The sequence below is a fragment of the Vidua chalybeata genome, chromosome 7 (assembly GCF_026979565.1).
Source record: "Vidua chalybeata isolate OUT-0048 chromosome 7, bVidCha1 merged haplotype, whole genome shotgun sequence".
NCBI lineage: Eukaryota > Metazoa > Chordata > Aves > Passeriformes > Viduidae > Vidua > Vidua chalybeata.
Window position 1 is genome coordinate 14492059 of NC_071536.1, and position 21948 is coordinate 14514006.

At 37.2% G+C, this 21948-nt stretch overlaps 1 protein-coding gene across 19 annotated transcripts in view; it reads right to left on the reverse strand.

Moving 5' to 3' along the window:
- The window catches only part of ABI2 (abl interactor 2), a 65078-nt gene that overhangs the window by 38395 nt on the left and 4735 nt on the right, over positions 1-21948 (reverse strand). For all 19 annotated transcript variants that reach the window (XM_053948339.1, XM_053948335.1, XM_053948353.1 and 16 more), the window contains exon 2: positions 653-820. In XM_053948339.1, the coding sequence (XP_053804314.1) occupies positions 653-820 (168 nt within the window). The remainder of the gene's footprint in view (positions 1-652; positions 821-21948) is intronic.

A 21948-nucleotide genomic window follows, 5' to 3' on the forward strand; every position in this document is an offset into this window, starting at 1 on the left:
TCTTAATTGCTCTTTCAATCCATCGGTGGCTGGTAAATCTCCATTTTTATACATCATTCATTCTCAGCCCATTCTGGTAGTCAAATTCTTTCATCAATATGGTGATTGAACCTGGGCTCCTGATTATAGTAGCTTAGTTATTGCTGCTCAGAAAAACTGCAAACAATGGCAGGAGTTCTGCAGCCATTCACAAATTGAAACATTAATTTTGGCTTTTGTTCATGTCACAGCAAAGTATATTTTATTAAAAAAAGCCAGGAGCAAACTACTTTTGTCCTCTATGTTGTTGTCATTAGATGCCAGTATTACAGCAACAGAAAAAGTAAAAAGATGATGAGTACTGTTTTCCACCATCCATTTTGTATTTCTTAACAGAATATTCTCATTTTACCATTAGCAATTTTTCTGTGCTTTTCACTTATGCAGAATGACCCCCTCTCCAAACAATAATCTGGCTGAGAATGCATTTAACCTGCTTTAGTATGTAAAATGCTCATACTAACACTGGTACAGAATCACATGATAAGACCCAGTCCCAGAATGAATATGAGAAGAAATGCATCCTTCTGTTTTAAATTCTTCTCGCTCACAAAACGTCAGTTCAGAGTTTTACTTGCTATGTAACACCAAAGGCAAAACAAAAAAGTCTCACTTGTGAAATGTGGTTGATTGAAGATTCCATGCGCCGAAGCTGGGACGCCTGGATATCCAGCATTTGGAGAACATTGTTGGCCAAAGTGTTGATCAGATAGGCTACGCTTGCTAACGACTGCGTTGTGTAGGCTTTGGTTTCTTCAAGGGCTCGCTGCTTATCTGCTGACTGAAAAACAGAAAGAAAAGGTTTATTTAGTATAAAGTCTTTCACACAAAGATTCTTGGAATGAACTCTTTTTGCCTGTCTTTACAGAAAGCGAATTATACAAGTCAAACTAATCCTAAATAAAAGTTACTATTTTTCCACAGAACATACTACCTTTGTATTTTAAGAGTTTCTACACTTTCTAAGAAGAATTAAGCTCCTTTTCTTCTTGAAATATACTTGGATTTTTCTTGAAAAAAATCCAACTTCTTATTTAGTATTTTAGCAATTTACTTGAAAAGCACTCTGAGACACCTATCCTAGATTTTATACAGTTTAGAACTGTTTCATTTTTCTAAACTTGGTATATATATATATCATTTATATATATATATATATATATAATTTATAACTCCTAACAGCCTACAAGGAGCTGCCAACTACCATATTCCTCATCTCTCCTAATCATTTAGACCTGGTTGTTGTTACAAATAGTCATTCACAGTGAATGAACTAAAATTATTCCTGTAAGATGGTAGCTGAATACAATGTGAGAGGAATCATTTTTACAAAGAGTAAGTCCCTGTTTTCTTCTTAAAGATGTTTTGTACTTTTTCACATTGTGAATACTTTCTTCTATGAAAAATTAATATGATCCATTTTTCTAGTAGTAGAGCACCTAAAAATATTTAGGCTATCAATAGACAAGATATCCATTAGAAATTTAAAAACATACATACATTTCAAACAGCATTAAAAACAATACGCTAAGAATCTAATTGTTAAGGTTCTGTGTTTCTCCTTGAGAAATAGTTAATATCACTAAGACGCAATCCAGTACAAAGAATACAGATTAAAGCACTGGTAAAACATACAACTAAGATGCTAAGAAACTTTCCAGATTCCAGTGCTTCAGGATACAATGAACTTCACTTCTAGGTGATCTTTAGCCATCTCACAGGCTGATGGTGCCTGTTTCTAAAGCAACGGTTGATAAATGTTCTCTACTCCCACTTGTCATTATTATACTGTATTTCATTACTTCCTTGGTTTTTTATATTATACATATAGGTTGGGTATTAAGATTCAAGAAATGTGCTGTTATTAAAGAGGGAAAATGAAGTAATTTCACATCTTTCAGCACAAGCTGAATCTAGCATCCATTGTATTTATTATATGTACTTTGAGAAGCACAGAAAGTAAGCATACCTGTATTTCAGAAAAACAATTCCTACAGCTCACTATACTCCCCAAGAGTTTGTAGTAAGATTCTTAAAAGGAGATTGCTAGCTTTCGTGCAGAAAAAAAAAATCCCACACATGTAAACATAGGCACAAGACTTCAATTAAATGCTCAGATGAAAGACACTCAATACTTTTTCTTTCCTGGCAACTTCCTTTGTCCATAAACAACATGGGTAACTTAGCTGGCCAGTTAGCAGGCTGCACTGGTACCAGTTCATCATCTGCTAGGAAGGAGGAGAGCAGCAGATGTTGTTCATCCAAGAGCTGCCTCCATGGGGCAGGAAGGAGGAATGTTGCAGGAGTGAGCATTCTGTGTTTCTCTCCCATGCAGAAGACAAAACAAGACCAACAGAAGAAGGAACTGAAAATTTTAGGAGCTTCTCGGGGCACAGTATGAGGATATTCTCCAACAGAACACAATTATAAATGCTGCCTTATATTCAACAATAAAGAAGTTAGAGAAATGTTATCCCCAGATCTCATTTAAGAGCTCATGACTTTTAACCAGCTGAGTAGTATGTCTTGTACATAAAAGTGCTTCAAACTCAGCTTAAGGACTCCCAAATGAAAATACATCAAGCACTTCACCTCTGTTCTCCCATTGCTGACTTGTAAATACACTCTGTCTTCTCCTCTCCCTGCTCATATCCCCAGCTCAGCCTGCACACTCTCCTGCAGCAGCCACACTCCACAACCATTCAAACAATTTCTCAGTGGCAATAATAAAAATGACCAGAAGCTCGCCTGTTTGGCTCTCTGCAGCTGCTGCCAATCTATTTATAGAAGCAGAAAATGCTGATTTCCATTAGTATACTGTGTATCTAGAGGAGCTGAGTGTAATCCAGCAAACACGGTATTTTTTCATTAATAGGCTACATGTTTGAGAACAAAAGGAAAACTACCTGTAATTTAAAATATTATGAGCCTCTGCTATGGTTTTTCTGCTTAAGAAGCACAAATATGAATCCACGTTCAGAGCTAGTCCTTCCAGGGATGTAACCTACTAGTTGCATTTAATTCACCTCCAGTTCCCACCAACAAGGAACTGACTTCTCAAATGCAAAATGCATTAAAGATCTCATAAAACAATACTATAAACTACTTTGGAACTATTATTAGCACAAAACCCCATTTGACTGATATGTCTAATTCATGTATTTAGCTGATCACAACTGTGATTTGCTCTACAGGCCTTTTTGCAGAACCTGAAATTCTCTGAGGCAGACTCCACTCACGTTTGGCACAGCAAAACTGAAGTTTGAGCTTTCTTCCTGTGAAGAATCTGCTCAAATTAAAATGACGATTTGAACCTACTATTGTCAATCCATTTTAAAAGAACAAAAAATAATTAGTGACAGCATTTTAAAACAATCATGTTTACCCTAAAAACTTTAAAGAGATGAAAGCTTCAATGACTCACAGCAATCTAAATCTGTAAAACCTCTAGAATACTTACAGAAGAATCTTAAGTTCCCCTGTGGAAATGTAACAATAAATGTCAGTAAAAATTTAACTTGAAATACTAAGTTTGTTTAGCATAAAATCCATCTTTTAATTTGATAAGTAGATTTCCAGAGATAATATCATATGCTCCTATGTAACAACTTCCATATTTACACTCCACGTGGACACCAAATTACATTGCTTGCAAATGCTGCCGTGTTCACTGAGTATGTAACTATGTAAATAAAGGGATTTCTGCTAATAAGATAATGGTTTCAAGTTATCAGTAAGCAAAATTCAAACATAACCCTCGGCAGTCTTAGTTCTGCTACTCCTGATCTTCCTAACACCAAAATACCAGTCAGCATGCTTCACAACAGACTGTAAGGCAGAAAAAAAGTTTTCTCAACATCCATAGCTACCAAAATTCTCTAGGGAAAGAAAATATCAAACTGATAAGACTCTCTACAGTAATTTCAGTAACCTATGGAATACTGTTTCTGTGAGGAATATCAAAAACAAGAGAAACATGTTCTATGTTCATTATAACAAGAAGACTTGTTCCTGTGGATACTTAAGCATATTAACCAGAGTCCTCAAAGCCCTTCAATTCTCAGAAACATTGTGTTCAGCATTATCAAGCACTGGTAGCAGTGTTTTCAGTGCCCTGACCTAAATTAGATGCCATGAAGCAGACCTTTGAATATCTCTCCATTTCAGTTTTAAAGTATCTTTAGCATTCACAGACATAAAATTATTCATGTCTGTGAAAAAATACAGGCTCATAACACCTATCCACATACAACTCTTAGGGAAAGCAATGCTTTCAACCATTAGATCAGTTTGAACCGTATTTTTTTTAATGGATAATAAATTCAAGAAATCAAAGTTATTGTTTGACAAACCAGTCTTCTGAAACACTGCCAGCATAGGGATCCTCTCATTCCTAGACCTAACATACCCATTCAATTGTCTATGCAGGGCCACATGGCAGACTAATTACCTGACCTAGTTAAAACTAACTTTAGAAACAAATGGTTGTTTTAAACTCCAGTCACTTCCATTGTCTTCCCTGACATGCAAAATTGCAACACTACCCCTAGTAAAACTATGAAGATGCCACAAAGAAAAAGCAAAGCAACTCAGTGAATTATGGTCTGAGCAACTGTCATGGTATTATGGAACTCAGGACCTACTTCCAACAGCAGTACCTGTCACAGGAGATGTCCCCAACACCAAGTGCACACTCCATCTGCTGTAGTGAATTAGACCAGGAGGCACATCCCAAATGAAAATAATCTGACCCATAAACCAAATTATAAGTTTTGCCTCATCCAAACCACTGCATAGCCAAAGAAACACAAGGAAGGATACAATCAAGAATAAAGAGTGAAGAACTATCCAGAGTTGTTGAGCTTGTTAGAAAAAGTGCTGGAATATCATTGCAGTTTTTCCCAGTCCTCCACTACCTATAGTTTTTCTTTACCTGAACTGGGCAGTGTCTCATGTTACCCTTAATATTTTTCCATTAACTGTGTTAAGAATGCTGCTGTGTCTCTACCTCAAACTTGTAGCTTTGACTCCTCACACAATGTTAAAATACTTGAGTATCACAGTTGGATCATCTTCACAGCCTTAAATAGAAATGTTTAGATCATGTCTTCTGTGCCTATGTTATGGAATTTCCAGGCAACAGCTTAGCATTTATTCTGTTTATCATTTTTCTCCACACAATGCACACATCAGGTGTTCATGTGAGCCACAAGGCAGCATCCTTTTCTCCTGCTCTCAGCAGTAAGAGCACCATCTTGACTCACCACAGAGATCTCCTGCCAGCCACACATGGACTGGGGACAGTGTCAGCTAGAACTAGGAGATGCTCCCCCCACTGCAGCAGGAAGTGGTTCCCCATGCACTCAGACACAGCAGCAGCCATGGCTCTGCCCAGCTCTCCCCTGGAGAGTGTTTTCCATTTGTGGGAAGCACCCAGTACTGAAACAGCTTGTTTTGTTTTCTGGTGGAGACAAAAAACTATCAGCTACATGGAAATGCTTCCCAGGATGAATCCAGTCTGAGAACTACAGCACAGACTACAGTGACTACACAAACTGGGGCTTTTAGATAGCAGGAGATCAAAGTCACTCAAGTCAGCTACAAATGCACAGATTTCACAGGCAGACAGAAAAGCAATGTCTTACATACACAAGGCAACAGTGTGTGCTTGCTTTCAGACACTGGAGAATTATTAACAGTTTTCACTTCCACATGCCAGTCCAACAATGGACACTAAATCTAACAGCACAGGAATGATCGTAAATGTTCACCTGAAAATACTGCTTCTTTTGTATTAGATTGTATAAACCAAATTGCTAGCATTAGAAATTATGTGGAATTCAACCTGCAGTAAATGTAAATATGACTGCTTTTCATGTCAGGATGCAGAGCCCCGCCATCACTTTTTCTTCCCACTCTGAAGTTCCATTTACACTGCACAATTACACTACCAGATTTGAATAAGAAATAGGCTAGACTGCAACTCTATAAAATATCCTTTTACTTTAGGAATTAAATGTCTCAATGTTTATTCTCCTGCCTTAGAAAACACAAACTTTTATAGAATTAAAAAACAGATTACAAAGAAACAAATATTGAATGGGGCAAATGAGAAAATAAAACATGCAGTAAGGTATCCAAAATGACAAAACTATTTGGCTATATGATTGGCAAAAGGAATTCTTACATGCATATAGAGCATAAAATGCAGGGCTAGAAAGAAACCAAGAATTTAAGGCATTCTCCCACCCAAAGAGTGATCAGACAAATCCTAATGATAAGGTCTGTTATGTCCCTGTTAAGAAGAACCTGAATAATTTTGTACAGAAAAGTAGCTACTAATGGAGAGAGATATTCTACAAAGAAGAAAATGCTGGGAGGCAACACGAACCCTACAGAAAGATTTACAAAACATCAATCCAACTAGATAAAACTGGATAAAAGAAAAAATGTTACCAAATGCTCAAAATGCTACTAAATTAGAAGGAAAGATTTCAAAGATAGCAACACATTAAAAAAGAAAAATACATTTCCTATGAATTGGAAAGAGCTCAAAAAGACAGGTCTGAAAGTGGTGTATGAAAGGAAACATTAAAAGCTACTGGTATTGTTGGTTATTGTAGCTAGGTTTCTTTTCTGCTACAGTTTAAAAAAAAATGTTATTTATCCAGTAGTCATCATCAACTTGGAAATTCAGTTCTGCAGTCAGGCTATCAAGACTAACACAAATTCTACTGGATGAGCCAAAAAGTCTGGACCTATGAGTTGAGAAAGAAACTGTGTTTCTTATTACAGAATAGTGACATAAGCTGCTGCTTTTAATATCAATATAACTGCAACAAAAAACTCTTCCAAGATTAATACTTAATGTTGAATTGAAAGGGGGCAAAAAAATAGAGCTTTTCATTCCTGAGGCTACTGTCATTCATATCTTTTAGCAAACAGAGTTCTGAATGGAAAATAATCACAATTCATACTCAAATCAACTCTTCAAGGGATTTGTGCAAGGGATTTATGCAGTAATGTTTAGGCATGTAAAAGTGGAAGCTGAGGATGAAGAGTGTGACACCGGACTAACTACACAAAAAAGTATATCCAGAATATACTAATCAATTCCCCAACATATAGAGCATCTCTTGCTGTTGTTCAGAACAGTACTGTTTAATGAAACAAACTCATATATGTGATGAAAAAGTAACAGTAACATTTAAAAAATAAGACAGGAGATTAGTTTCATTTACTCGATGTAACAGTTGTTTCTTTTGATTATTGTTAACACAAACCCAAGCTGGCATTTGTCTTACGACCAACTAGCAAAACCCCTCAGGTTTCTGCTGAGGTTGCATCAGCTTCAAGAAGCCTCAACAACAAAAGCTGCATGCTAGAGTTCAACAAGCTTCCATTATTCAGTACAAAATGTGCCCAACTGTGATACTGATAAAGCACACTTCAGTTTTCCTGTGAAAAATAGATTGAGCTCTTATATCATCCTTTTAATTTTAATTGTTGCTGAATTCCTTGAAGTTACTGAAAGCCTCATACATAATTAAGTATTTTACACACTTTTATTCAACTGCACAGATGGCATTTGCTCAGCCCATCCAAGTGCTTTCTGAGGTCCTTCCGTGAATTACAAAAAATGATTGAGAAGAAAACTGAGCATCATTAATCCAGTAATTAAGTCAAAATCATGCCAAAAACTTACATAACTGTCAGTGAAAAATACAGTAGTTTTCTGTTTTAACAAACTGGCTCATTAAATACTTGCTAAAGAATATCCCTCACTCCTCTTTCACTACCGGAACTGCTCATTCCCAGGACAGAAAACATGTACCCACCAATTCCTCTGGAGCTGGTCTCTAACACACAGGAGAAACAGGCACAAAGAAGTAGAGGCAATCACTGACATGTTAGGACAGAAGGAAATGAGCTCTCCTAGAATTTCAGAAAAAACTAAGGGCCATAGAGCTCTAAGGCACTTATTTCTGTGGCACCAGAAAACCCCCAAATTTCCCTTTTGGATGCAAAACAATCCATGTGTTCTATTAGTACAAAGGACAGGGGGACTCAGTCTACCTGTTCTTTAATATAACCAAAATTGCACAGTACCTGGAGTTAGGAGCAGAATTTTTTGTTCCTGTAAATTGTTATAGCATCACATCTCTACTATTCCTCTCCATGTGCAAAGATCTGTCTCTATGTAATTGCTTATTCATGATTATATAATGAATCTATATATAATTATTTCTGTTATTATTTTAGAAAGACAAAAGGCTGGCTTCATCGCTTGATTACCCTACTCAAATGTATACACCTTTGTTTTAAAACTAAGAGGAGCTCATAGTCATTGCCCATTTACATGTACTCTGCACTCTAAACATTATGAATTAATCAAATGTTAGACAACATAAGCAAGTAACATTTTGGACACAAATGGGAAACACTTCTCCACACATACCCTGCCTCAAACCCACTCGTAAGTTCTCTGACAGCTTTCTATTATTCTGCATTCAAAAGAAAATGTGAGCAGCAAAACACAGAGACCATGAACAGGGGAAGCAACAAGATTACTTGTTAGCAAATTAGTAGCAATGGTAGCTCTAGAGTTTGGAGATAGAATATTTTTACTTCACAATAATTTTAGCATGACCTTATCTGAACATTAACTGTAATTAAAGTAATCTGTTTGAAAACTCTTTGTCACATCTATGAAGAAAGGAGCAGAGCATGTCAAGTCTCCTAGTGACACAGCTCCTTTTTTATTAATGAATTGCTCTCAGAAGTGACAAGACACAGCCTAAGAATCAGCACTAAATGGAACTTCAGTTGTGGGTGGACCATCCAGGCAAAGACAGAGGATAGTCAGGCACCTAAACCATCCCACTGTATCAGTATCTATCAAGCTGAAAGGTAAGTACCTTTCTCCACAACTGCATCCAAAGGCTCTACTCAACATCTACATAAAAGCAATTAACTTGCTGTTCACACAAAGTGTATTTAAAATTTAAATACCTTTAAATGTGAACATACTGAAGTAAACTCTTCTCTTTACAACTGATAATGGAATTAGGACTATTCTCACAGCACTGTGAATTCTGTATGTCCTACGCTTAGTAAAACACATCATCTTTTGATCAGAGATCACACAGTAATCAACAAAGCTGTGTAAGGAACACTGGCATTTAGGCCAAACACAATCTTTACAGAATGCACTGGATTTAGAATTAAGAATGCATCAAAATTATCACTAGATTTTATAATTCAAACAACATTCAAAGAGCAAGTAATAAAAGTGGTATTTTAAAAAGTAATTTCCAAACACAAGGTTAACTACATTCATCTTATTACACTACTATTAATATCATATAAATAGTTATTCCCATTTTAAACAAATTATTTATAATTACAATTTATCTTTATTTATTTGCATACTAATAACAAGCATGCTAGCTAAAGCATGCTTTAGCTAAGAGTATAAAGAGTATAAAGAGTATACTCTTAGCATTCATACTCCAGTAAAGCCTTTTACATCAAGTTATGCTGTTTTCCAAACTATTTAAAAACTATAATGATTCACTAAACGTCACTAGAACTTCTTGATTACAAGTGTGACTGCCTAACTTTTAAGCTATCTTAAACTCAGTATCAATAATCTGCTGCAGTCTCTACGAGGTTATTTGCATTAAATTGCAGTCTTTTGTTTTCACTGCCATAAATTTATTTGATGTTTTCAAGTTCTGTGCTGAGCCTCAAAATGTAGGTTTGATTAACAGCTAGGAAAGCTATCTTCAAAGAAATACACACAGAACCTAACCTCCTAAAACAAAAAGCTGCTTTTTAAAATACATACTGCATTCAAGGCTGCCAGTGGGGGTAAAACTAGCTCACTGGTTTGAGATCTATGACAGCACTATCAGTCTACTCTACCCAAGAGAAAAACACAGCAAATGGGAACTGTGGACAAGCACAGCTTCCCTGATACCTAATCACCTGCACCCCTGTTTCCATGCTGCCTGCATCACTGCAACAAATCTGTCATCTGTTTCCCTTAACCATCACCAGACTCAAACTCTGTATTTATTGTCATACATTTACAAGCACAGCAGACCAGTTTTCACATACAAATGTCCTGCTCTCATGAGACCTTGCAAGTTCCTGTTCCTTGAGAATAGAGCCAAAGTCCTGTTTATGCAAAAATAAAAGGGCATGATGTATTCACACAAACCTACTAGACAAGGTTATAAAAAACTATTTCAACTCAGCAGTAACACAGTTTAAAATGATGCATCACAAATTGTATCACAAGAACAGCATGCTAGCATCCAAATGCATTTACATTTAGAATATAGTTAATACACAGTTATGTTACTAGCTACTCATCACTGCTGCACAGCATTACACTTTGCTCTTGCTCGAGAGCAAACAGCAGTGAGGGAACCTCCTCCCCTGCTCATTCTGTGAAACCAGGGGAGGTTTCACCCTTCTCTGGTGCCTCTTCTGCAGTAACACAGCTGAGAGAAGTGGGCTGTTTTCTAGTTCCTAAACGACATAATTATTGTTCGAGTTCCAGAGACAAGGCCAATTTTGGCTTTAATAGGATCACAGTATCAACACACTTGTGGCCATACGAGGCTAGGCCAATACAAATGTATTTAATTAAGAACTTCAGAAACAGCAAAGACCCACAGGCTTAACTCTATTATCTCATATATTTGCTGTTCTACAATTCTTCATTCACCAAGGACGCTTCAGTATGCAGAGGCTTGAACTGAGTTTACAAGTCAAAATCATTTAAAAACTCAAATTTAATTTTACAGTTAGTTAATAAAAATAAAGCAAGTGGTAGCATTTGCAAAAATTACTTTATATGCAAAGTGGCTTTCACAAGTAAAAACTAGAATCATATAGTAATTACATTCTGCTGTACAAAAAATGCTTTTGCATAAATTATTTTCTCCACTATCAATATCAGATGAACAGACTTATCTCTGTCTCTTGAAATCTGACAAAATCTACCATTTCTAAGCAAGGATATCTACTTCAGCTTTACAAATTACCTAGTCACAGGAATTTATGTAACAACTGAGTTATTTCCCAGTTTTTCCAGTTTCTTCCTTCCACTATAAATTCTCAATTCAATTCATTACATAGCAGTAATTGAGGTCAACTAATGGCTTTGATTTATAATCACAAGCAGAGTGATCTGTGGCAGCAGAAGTAGATTCTGCTTCTAAGTGTCCACTGCCAGACATCACAAACTCATAGCAAGGAAAGCTAAGTAGGACACACAGCCATATCCACCATCACAGCTTACAACCAGCGTACCCCCTCTAAGCAGTCAGATGCAGGACACCTGTAATTGCCAGGGTGTAACTGCAGCATAGCCGGGGAAGATACACACCGGGAGCTATTCGGCCAATAGCTCCCGAGAGAGGCTGGCAGGTGTGGAAATAACACCCACATCAGTTACCACAGCAACACGGAGCTCCGCGGCACCGGCCCACTTCCTTAGGCACTCAAAAGGACTGAGCAGCTCAAGAACGCAAGCTGCAGGAAAGCCCTGCCTGCCTATCCACGGCAAATGCGGTCCTGTTATCCTCAGAATTCTTCCCACATCACCACCCTAACTAATACAAGTCTTTCAATTGCTATTCACTTTCTCTACTTCCTGACATGAGCAAGCCCCAAAATTTTATCACACTAGAAGTTATACTTTAATTTAACTACCTTTGGTAACTATGGCTAAAAAAAGCTTGAAGAGAAGTAAAGAGGCATAGCTATCAGGTAACAGGAGTGCCTTCCAAAGACAGCAGATAGAGGGTTTAAACTAACGGGGGGCAGGAATTTGCATCGTCACTCTTCTAGGAAATAAAGACACTCGGATTACACAGATTCCTTCACAGATCAGTTAACCTTAAATTTGAAATTATTCTTACTTGGCACTTTTTAAAGCTGCTACCAATTGAGACATAATAATGAAAGAAATGAACTGTCTTCAGATCCATGCCCACAATCTGACAGAAGAGAAAAAAAAAATAAAATATTTTATAAGAAAAAGTACAGATGAAAATAAACTTTCACACAACGTCTGCAATAGACAATATTCCTCTAGGAGGGAAAAGAACCACTGGCAACATACCCCAAAACCCAAAGATTTATGCTAAATTAGCAGAACCTGGGTGAGCTGCAGTGGCAGCTGATCACTCTACAGCACAGAATGAAAGAATAAGAAGAGGTTTCCCTCATTCTTCTGTGAAAGGTTGCCCAATCTGTCCCTCCTTCTTTTCAGCATTAAAACAAACAGGACAGTGGTCCTTGCCTACTGCAGAACCACTAAAAGGCCCAAGTCTCTGACCCCTGCAATGTCACACACGTGCCAGAGTCCCACCACCTCAAATGTGCATTTGCAACCCCCTACATGAGCAGACACAGACATACTCTTGTCTGACTGACAAATCACAACAGCCCACACAGCTCACACTTTTTCCTTGCTGTCACCATAAATGCTTGCCAGAAAGAGAGCAGAAGCAAGCAACAACAGGCTGATTTGTTCTGGATATCCATGTTCATCTTGCTGAAAGCTGACCTCTGTAGTACAACCCACCTGCTGAAGGTGGTGATAACACTCAATGATACCCAGTCATAACTGAACCCACAATGGAGATTAACTAAACAAACCACCATGATAAAGTGAAAGGAAGTTAGTGAAAGTTCACTCTGAAATCTGAAAATCAAAATCAGTGCCTTCTTATTAAGTAGATTTGTTCCCTACGTATCCTGAGAGACACATCTGCTCATTTTTCTGGCAAAGAATGTTTTTACAACCTTTTGCTCCTGTTACCATAGCATTGGACAAAATACAATATTGGCAGAGTGAGAATGGGATTCTGGCCTCTTATGCAGACAGTTAGCCAAGCCCAGATCTTCTGCACTTACTAGAGAACATTTCAGAAATATAAAAGTCACCACCTCAACTGAAGAGTCCCAGTCTAATTCCCAAGGGTAAATTGCTAGAAATAAAGATTTTCCGAACCCTTTTTCTTCATGCTTGTAAGAGAGTTGTCAACAAATAAAAAATTGTAAGGTTACAGGAGGTTTTTCATTTCAACTAGATTCAAACTTTGCTATGCTGTTGCAATTTAAGAATCTCAGAAAATAAGCAGAAAAATACCCCTTTCTGCAAGCACTTATTAAGTAAGTAGCAATTATTCTTTTTCCCAGTTTAACAAGCAGTTTTGGTCCATTTTGGTCCATTCAAAATTATAAGTAAACCTTCTGTCAATTGCTGTGTAGCTCAAGAACAGCAAGCCGAGTTGCTATATTCAACCTGCAGTATGTAACTTAACAGCACAGCTTCAAATGTTCTGTAATTATTTCCAACAAGATCTCTATTTTACACACACATTTTCTATGCATGACCTACATTCACATTAAGGGCAATACTCACCCAAAGACAGATTGTTCCATGCAAGTGGTTACTTAGTTTCTAAAAACAATATACAGCCATTTTAATTGCATAAAAAGATGTGCATTTGAGTTTTCATATTAACTACACTGCAACTGTAACACAGTAACCTCCATCCAATTTAAGTACTACTTCTTTCTGCAAATTACTCAGTTAATTTTTTAAGAATTAATAAGTATCACACTGAGTTATCAAAAGCAATATGCTTGATAGCCAAATCCAACCTTGGCAAAGTTTTTCTCCACATACAATAGTTCTAAGATTCCCCAGACTTGAAACAAAGCAATGCAGGTCACGGAGCCATTTCAGAATGTCTGTCTAACAATATGGAGAGTTTTCTGTCTGGTACAGAAAAACCAGGACTTGAAACACAAATTACCAGGAATAAGGGTCTTCTTGCTTAACAATAAAGGCCCATTATTCAGAACATCAGTCAGGATGAGCTTGAAGAGACCATACTTTTGTGAAAATCCCTTCAGAACAATATTGGAATTTCATACAGCAAATGTTTAAATCTGCTGTCTTCAAACAAAGCACTAGCATTAGCTAATAGCCCATGGACCCCCTTGCAGAAGCTAGGGGAGACAAACAAATGAGATTGTTTTTATGCCTCCACAAAAAGAAAGTAGACTATGAACCAAATACATTCTTTGAATCAAAAGCACTGAATAAACTTAAATTAATACAACAAAACCCCATGAGAATGTCTGCAATACCAAACAGGAGCTTCTAAAATGTTTGAGTTCCTTTGTTCTAATATTTCAATGTCAGCTGAAGAGAACACCTACCTATAACTCGTGTGAAAAACCACACAAAATTACACATGAGGACATTTTGAAAAACAGAACTTCAGCAATATCCCAGTCAACATCCAGGAGAATATCTCCATGCAGGACGTTGCAGAGGCAGCAGCTAAGGACACAGTTCTATCAGAACACCTTCAAAAAAAATCAGTCAAGTTATTTGGGATCCAACAGAAGACAGCTCTGTAAACCTGGAAGCAATTCTAAAATGAAAAATAAGCAGCACATACAATGGTACAAGAAGTTCTACAAAGTCTGTCCTGAAAAAGGTGGTTACCATAAAAGCTTCAGAAAAGGACAGAGGAATGAATCAGACAAACACTCTCAGAGTAGTATAGAGCATCTGCAATGCTCCAAAATTCACAGCTGCCCACCTCTGCGCACATAATAATGATGTTCCACACCTCAACTTCCACTAAAGCACTTTTTTAACAACAAAACATCTGCAGGCACTATCTTATTTACCAAAACAGGTGAAATAATAATTTTTTCTTTTCTCTGTTTATCTAATGTGAGCCAGATTTTCACCAGGCCCTTTTAGATTTGTTCATATACTGATTTCAGCACTTACTGGTGCTGTTCTGCCCAAGACTTTTATAAACATCCCTTGGACAATCCTGTATCAGACAGGATTAATTTCTTTAAGAGCAATTAAACACCTTTCTTTCCCCATATTTAAAGAATTTTTATTATTTTCAATGTTTATAGATTGGTAAGCATTTGTGTTGTCAGAGAAGTCACCATCAGTCACAGACATCTCAGCAAAAGATAAAATGTACTGCTAGTTTTCCCCTAAAAAAACCACATCCAGAGTAACCCAGTAAAACTTAAGATCAGGATTTTCATGAAGTAAATTAATACATTCTTTTCCTCACCTAACAAAACTACTAATAATGATTTTTTCAAATGCAACTTTTTAAAAAGTCTGTTTTTTCAAACAATTTTCAAAGAAAAGTAATATACAGACTACGGTTGTTTCAAATAGGGGAAACCCTTCCTGCTATACAATCTAAATTCAGTGACAAATATTTCAGGAAAGAAATCATTTTAATCCCACAGTTAAGAATTATCATGCTGTTCCCCATATAGGCCAAATTTCATCATCTCTAACTAGAGCAGTAGCGGAGAGCTTTCCACGTGCTGGGAACTCTCCCGATGGCCAGTGCTCTCAGCCCCAGAACACATGCCGAGGGCTGCACGTGTTGCATGCAGCGCTGCAGGCAGCCCAGCCCACCTGCACAGCCAGCACAAGCCACAGCACTGCACTGCAACGGAGCAGCTGTCACAGACTCGGGTAACACAGCATTACCTGGGCAGCTGCACCGAACTGCAGACATACAACTTACACCACGCAAGTTGAAAGAGACATTGCAGACTTGTGAAAGAACAAAGACTCCTCTCACAGCAGTTTAATGCTCCAGTAGAGGATATGAAGAATCCCCATGACTGTGTTTACTTTCACCATAATTATGACACAGACTGAGTCTCAATCTTCACTTATTCACCAAATTTTAATGTTATTCTTCTGACAATTCTGAGCAATTTGTTGTCACAAAAATAGAAACGTCAAAGAAGTGAAATGACAAAAATAAGAACATTTCAACTGCTGAATGCTTTCTCTATGTCATAAAAGATTCTCTTGCCTTGCATTTTTCTTTTTAATGTGAATTCATTTTCAAGTTGTCTTAACAGATTGTTACAACTATATACTCAGCAAGTTCTACTACCATCTGAAAGAAGGATTTTCTCTACACCTTCATGAATTAAAAGTGCTGCATGAATGACCTGTTCATTTGACAAGACATGACTAAATAATATCACCTCTCTATCCATCCGGCTGTGGCAATAAATAAAATTATCCTGAAGAGTTTCACAACATAAATCCTAGCTTTTAACACAAAGAGGCACAGAGAAAGCACAAATTTTCAAGCTGCTTTTCAAACAAGCAATTCTCTCCTCCTTCAAGAAGGATCTACCAACTTCATAACCTCTAATCCTCCACCTTCCTAGACACAAGCAATTGGATTTTTTTGTATCACACATCTTCCAGTCATTTCACTGAACAGTTTGTCCCTAAAACACAGGAAAAAACACTCATATTCCCCCTACAATTAGTCAAAGAAAACCATGCAAACAATTCTTGAAGGACTGTGTTCAGAGCCTTAAGGTCATATGGAATCCAGACCAAAATAAACTCCTTCCACTGATTGTACACAAAAGCTGTACTTACCCTGATTTGCGAAGTACAAGATCTAGAGATGACATCACATAAGAGCTGTGTAACTTAAAACCAACAGAATTAGGTATAAGAAGCTGCCTGCTCAAGGTGGGATTTGGCCTGTGCAGAGGCACTTACTGATTCACAAAAGCACACACAAAAAATACAGTTTGAGAAATGAATACAATATTTTCAAAAAAACAAACAAAAGCTCATTAATCCTTGCAATTCAGTCTCTACAGAGATTTAAATTCTTAACATTTCCATTTCCAATATGAAATAAATTTTAAAAACCATTTTCAAAATTCTGGCCATTCAAAGAGACCCTGGGAGTTTCACTGAGTACAGCAGTTAACATGAGGTAATGCCAGAAATGCCGCTGAAAATTAAAGTCAAATCAGTTCACCACAGGAAGACTACCATTTAACTCCTTTAAAAAAAACAAGAAAAGCATTTTTGCCTCCTTTATGAGAAGGGGAATTGAAGTAATATTCATTTAGTAACTGCAGTAGACCCCCAAACTAAACTTCAGATCTAAAACTGGTACTTTATCTCTAAAACAACTTTCTTCTCAAATGATAAAATACATCACACTGCTTATAGAAAAAGCCAGCTCCACAGAAACTCCTGTTGCTGCTCATATCATTGCACAGCATCAAGAGTAGCACAGAAAATGGAAGAAATTGTTTCTTGGTTAAGGGTTTTTTTTTTTGTATAATTAGTTTAAAACAGAGAAATAATTTCTTTTTAATGTTTTTAATTTTAAAGATACTGTGTCACAGAGAAAGTTTAACTTCAGATTATGGATTGAATATTACAAAGTTGAGCATGCTGCTTTGAAAAGAAGCTAAATGTAATAGAATTCAATACTCTGAGCCTTTACCAGCGGCAAATAAATCTCATTCTTCTCTGTGTCCTTAACAAAAGCTACAGCTAAAAAGAAAATTTCAGGGAAAGTAAAACACATGGAAAATATTAACCTCTGCTCATCATCAGAAAACAAGGGAAAATCCCCTTCTCTTTGGAGAACTTTTAAGCACAGCCTTTATAGAGACAAGTGGATTATTGCCACAGTATTCCCCACTTGTTCTTTAATGAAAAAATTCTTTTGTATGTGTATACATGGTTAAATAAGTTATAACTCTGCATTAATTATCCAACTGGTGATCGAATGAGACAATTCATAAGAGCCTGTCTTGCATAATGAGTATATTTTATAAGCCATACTTTAATGAAGGGTCTTAAAATGGTATAAACATCTATAAGAAGCTCATGACAGTAAGAACTTCTGTTTCCAAGGACCTGCATTTGGTGGACAGATGAGTATATAAATGAGAACAACAAAAATTAGAGGCTTACCCCTCCCTCTTGCTCCAGTCCTCAAAACTGCATGTATTTGTAGCACATTCTGAATTACTGACTCAAATAAATGCAAAGACTGCATACATACTTAGAAAATACAAGATTTACATTTTAAGCAGATAATAAAATGGGAATGATTTACAATAGTTCTATTAACTCATTCCATCAAGTGGTTATAGAAGTGTCCTCAGTTTGGAGATGATTTAAATTAATTATTATCCGCACCAGACAAATGTAATATTGATTCAGAGTCTACTGATAACTTTCTATCTTCTATTACCCAAACTGATTAAGTTATACAGATGCACATACAGTCAAAGAATTACCTTTCTTTCAGGAACAAACTGCACTCGGAATGTGATAGAAATGCTGCAAAACCAAGAGCCTCACTAGTTTAGGCTGATTACACACTACTCTTTGATCCAGAGATTCTGCATGCTCAATCATTCTGCCCCTTCTGAGACAGTCACTTCATGGGCATCACACCTCTAACGACACCAACACCAATAGGCCTAAACAGGCTCATTTCTCAGATCACTAACAGAGGAATAAAGTGAGAAAACTGAGTATATCAGAAAACACTGCAGACTGATTTATCATAAATAACAAATAAATGTACTGTCACAGTTTCATTCTTCTCTACAACTCCAGTTCACTAGTTATTAGTCATGGTGGAAAAAGCCCATTAATTTTACTACCACCATTTCAGCACACACATATATACTCCATCACATAAAAATCTTTAGCTCTCTTTCCCACAAATGAAATTTATCTAGACCTTATTAAATTGACATGAGTAACTCAACACATTAATTCCGTCTCCTTGGAAGACAAATCCAACACCAATTTGTGCAAAAAGCATTTCAAAGGATCCAGGATATATCATATTCAGGATACAGAAACTATAGTATTAAATAGAAGCAATATCCCAAATAATCCAGTGAAATGAATTACAGTAGACAGTGCAAAATACTCCATGGAAGAGACATAAAACTCCACCATAGAATAAATGCAAAGCAAAAGCATATGAAAGAAAAAGATAGAACTGCTTACATTCTCATTATTTATTTAAAATGTCTAGCCTTTCTAGAATACCATTAAATCCTAAGCCTTAGCTCATAGCAATAATTCCATAGATTAAGTAGCATTACCTCTCAAACTTAATTTAGTATCCCTGTACTTCACCCAAGAAAAATGGGAAATCAGTGTAGGTAGTTTTCAAAATTATTTCAAATATTATTTGAATAATCCTATAATTCATTACTTTTCTGTCAAAAATAACCACCCCTTGAGTATCTGCTCATATTGGCATTTTTCAGTGTCTCTGAAGCCTGTCATCCACCTCAGCCTCTTCTTGTGCTGTTAGCAGTGTGGGGGATAAGAGGTTGGCTTTTGTTTTTACTATTTCTCATCTCCTTTTGGCTAAATATTTTTGGCTTGTCCCTTCACAGACCCTCTATTCAGATAAATTTATGTTAGCTGATTCAAAATAGCCATTTAATTTGGGATATTAAACATTTTTACATTTCCCACAAGTTGCGGCAGACCTGTGGTTTTTACCCAATTAAAAGTAGGTAGACAACAAACTTCCACAACCTGCAGCAAAGATTCTGCCTTACACAGAAAGCTATGAACAAGCTCCACTTCTCAAGCCAACTTACAAAGTCGCCACCTAGTTAAAAAAATTAAGAGTGAATTACAAAAGTGGCAATGGCCAGCATTGCTCAAACTCACAGTATAAAAGGACACACTGAAAAATAATTGATACTCTGCATTGTATATGGAGTGAACACATACTATTTAATGATTATTATTATTAAAGTGAATCAAGACAAATCAGTGTGCTTTGAATTCATATGACACTACTCAGTAATAAATGGCTTTGTACATTTTGTTTGTTAGACACCAGAAGTTTTTGTTTGAACAGAGATCAGCCTCAGAAATACTATTTCAGCTAAGTTTGTATATTCCTGTGCTCCTAAATTCAGTGTGCTGTGATGAGGTTTCATCTACTGACATGGAGTTTTGCTTCATAAGGCAGCTCAATGACTGAAGTTCCTGGTACGGATATCCAACAAAACTTAGATTACTAAGCGAGAGGTCAATTTCAGGTGTGCAATTAAGTGTGAAAAAAACATTGGAAACAAAATTTTAAAAAAGAAAAAGGGCCATCATCCTCTAGACACAGATTCTACTAAATAAGTCTGCTGCAAACATGATGTTTAAATCAATGTTTTTCATCAAGAAAATATTCTGCTGAAGACTACAGAGTAAGATTTTACTTGCTTAAAGCACTGACTGGAGGCGCTCTTGCCTTACATAGGCACCACTTTCTGCCTCAGCACTAAGCCACAAAGATTAATAACTGTAAACTCAAGTAAAACACAAGCAATGGACAATAAATTTCAGAGAGCTGATTTAACTGTAGGACACAGAAACTTTCTACTCTGAATTAAAATTCTTGATCAATATAATTCAATAACCACAGTCTGAAAATAAACTATAGAAGGGAACAACTAGAATGCCACTTGTAACCAACATTTAGTGTTACAACATTTATATTAGCAACTTGCATATTTACAAATTTTATTTTCATAACTACACATACAGTATTACTACCAGCAACTCCAATTACCACTAATAAAATGGCTCATGCTGTTTTCATATCCACTCAATGGAGGATCAATCCAGCACTTCCTGAACTCCAGGTTGAACTTGTAGCACTAATAAATGCATTAAATTAGCTTTCCTGGCAAAACACAGCACAGGTGATGAAAAAGGAAAGTAGATTGGTTGAGTGATAAATTCTTCTCCAACTTTGCCAGCTTCGCTGACTCACTTAAAGGAAACAATGTTCTAGATTATCCTCACTGAAGTTCACAAACCTAACGAGCCAGTTTAGTGGTAGCCAGGTGGCTGCAGGAGCAGCCCCTGTGAGAGGAGATCCGGAGCTGCCCCCACATCAGACAGAGTTCTAAGCCAGCTCCAAAAGAGCCCCACCACTGACAAAAGCCAGTCAGCTATGCTGGTGGCACTTCTGTGCCAATGTATCTACTAAAGGGTAAAGAATATTGTGAAGCAAATGTGAGAGGAGGAGAAAAATGTGAAAGACACAACCCTGCAGACAGCAAGGTCAGAGAAGGAGGAAGGGCAGGAGGTGTTTCCTGAAGTGGAGATTGCCCTGCAGCCAATAGAGACAGCCATGGCAGGGCAGGTGGATATGCTCTGAAAGAAGCTGCAGCCTGTGCAGAGCCCACAGAACAAGTTTCTGGCAGGAGCTGCAGCCTATGGAGAGAAGTCCATGCAGGAGCAGGCTTTGGGCAGAACAGTGGCCTGTGGGACACCCACAGGAGCAATCTGTTCCTGCAGGACTGGATGCTTTTGGGAAGAACCCATGCTGGAGCAATTCTTGAAGAACTGCAGTCCAAGTGTTTTGGAGCACTTTGTGAAGGACTGTACCCATTGGAAGGAGGCCACATTGGAGCAGGGGGAAGACTGTGAGGAGGAAAGAGCAGCAGAGACAAAGTGATATGAATGAACTAGAGCATCCCCCATTCCCTGTTCCCCTGCACCACTGGAGAAGGAGGAAGTACGAGAGTTAGAAATGAAGGAGTGAAAATGCACCTGGGAAGGGAGGGCTGGGGGAAGGTGGGTTTAGTTTTGATTCTGTTTCTCACTGTCCTACTCTATTTTTAATAGGCTGTAAATTAAATTAATACTCCCCAAGCTGAGAGTGGTTTGCCCAGGACAGTAATTTGTCAGTGAACTCCTTGTCCTTAACTCACCCATGAGCTGTTTTGTTTTTTTTTTCCCTTACTTTCTCCTGTTGCTCAGCTGAGGACTGAGAGTAAGAGAATAGCTTGGTGGGCACCTGGCTGACTTTCAAGCTAAATCCACCATTGCATACTTCAAATTTAAAATCACACGGTTTTCATGAAGTCCTACCATAGGCTGATGGACAAAATATATCCATGTAATCACTGAACTTAAGAGTGAGACAGTTGCACATTGCCCATGTGTTCATTGCTGCTGTTTCACAGGCTTTTTAGAGTTTCAACTTG